Consider the following 1,723-nt stretch of genomic DNA (forward strand, 5'->3'; position numbering starts at 1 on the left):
TCAATTATGATAATAAAAATACATAAAAAATATATAAAAAAATTTTAAAAATATTTAATAAAATTTATATCTTATGTATTCATTATGTACTCTCATTAAAAAATAAAGTAGAATTGAATTTATATTATTATTAATAAAAAATAATTTAAATAACACAAATCAATTGTATACCTTCAGCAAGGTGTTCTTGAACTTCTAGATTCTTGCCACCAGTACCATCAGGAACCACAGTTTCACCTTACTTTGCCCTCTCATCAAACTCTTCATGCTTTTTTTGCCGAGTTGTCATGTTACTTACACGCTCAGATTTTTTTTCACCATATAAAATTTTTGTTCTTCTAGAGATGTTTATAGTGGTAACTAAAGACGTAATTTGAATGAGAAATAAGTCAAGAGCAGCATGATTTATATAGAGGCAAATAGGGTTACATTGCATACATTGCATGTGAACCAGTAAAGATGAAGGACGCGCGTACACTTGCATGCATTGACTTGTGTACGGTTACATGCATTAACACGTGAATGAAGACGTGCACAATGATACACTATTAGGTGGGATGATGGTGACACGTACATACCATATATAGTGAAAGAGACTAACTAGATTGCAGTGGATGAGTTTCAGCCCGCACCTGATACCTACACCTGATACCTACACCTGATACCTTTTTAGTTTGTTGTCCCTCCTACTGTATTGACGTGTGGAATGTGAATAATTTTAAATTTTATTTTATTTAAATACTTTTAAAGTATCTCCTTAATATTAAGATAAAAATTAAAATATTGCTAAATTACAATAAAAAACGAAGACAAGAGGTATATTTAGCACTTGAACATAATAAACTTAGATAAGTCAGAAATAACAGTCAAAACAATAACTTTATAGCATTTGCCTTTATAGATAAAGAGACACAAACAGTACACACACAAAACAACAACATATAAATCATAGCAAATTACATTATTAGCAACTAAATAGTAGGACAACGAAGATAAACCAACACAAACAGTAGACATAAAACAAAATATAAATCCTAACAACGATAGTATGGAAGAACTAAGTACGAGAACAACGACATTATTAGCAACTAAGTATGGGAACATGCATCAAGACAACAGTTTCATAACATCTATTTTTTTCCGTTGGTAAACTTGGATTCATTAATATCGATGCCTTCTTCAGCAGCATGCTCTCCGCCGGACTTATCCATGGTAGAGAGGCCTCCTTTACGTCCCATTTCTTGGTAGCCCGCAGTCCCTATCTGTTCCTTTCTAGTCTGTCCACCTTTTGTACCCATTTCATGATATCCTTCTGATCCCAACTGCTTCTTTCTAGTCTGGCCTCCTCTACTCCTTCCTATACTTTTACTTATATCCATAAGTGATATTAATATGATCGAAAAAATCATCTTAAAAGTATAAAGAACATTTTTTCATTTTCAAAAAGTAATAAGTAATAGCATTTATGTTTTTTATCGGTTTTAAAATTTTCTTAAACAAATAGTATCAGATATTAAAACTAGTTTTCAATAGTCTAAGTTTATGATTCAGATTTATTGATCCCAAGAAAAAAAATTTTCACACAAAAATTGATTAAAAATAGAAAAAGAACGTGAATAATTTGTCTCTTCTCCTTACTCATTTAAATTTCTTAAAAAATAATAGTATGATATGTTAAAAAGTTTTTAAATAAAACAACATACACTTAAAAGAGATTATACAA

General features: G+C 30.1%; 1 protein-coding gene and 1 pseudogene across 1 annotated transcript in view; both read right to left on the minus strand.

Moving 5' to 3' along the window:
• The window catches only part of LOC107637130, a 1,362-nt pseudogene extending 797 nt beyond the window's left edge, over positions 1-565 (minus strand).
• Positions 861-1,723, minus strand: part of LOC107637129 (protein SLE1-like) — a 2,377-nt gene continuing 1,514 nt past the window's right edge. The window contains exon 3 of the mRNA XM_016340576.2: positions 861-1,357. Coding sequence (XP_016196062.1) covers positions 1,131-1,357 — 227 coding nt within the window. The 3' untranslated portion in view covers positions 861-1,130. The remainder of the gene's footprint in view (positions 1,358-1,723) is intronic.

The sequence above is a fragment of the Arachis ipaensis genome, chromosome B04, assembly GCF_000816755.2.
Source record: "Arachis ipaensis cultivar K30076 chromosome B04, Araip1.1, whole genome shotgun sequence".
NCBI classification, from domain to species: Eukaryota; Viridiplantae; Streptophyta; class Magnoliopsida; order Fabales; family Fabaceae; genus Arachis; species Arachis ipaensis.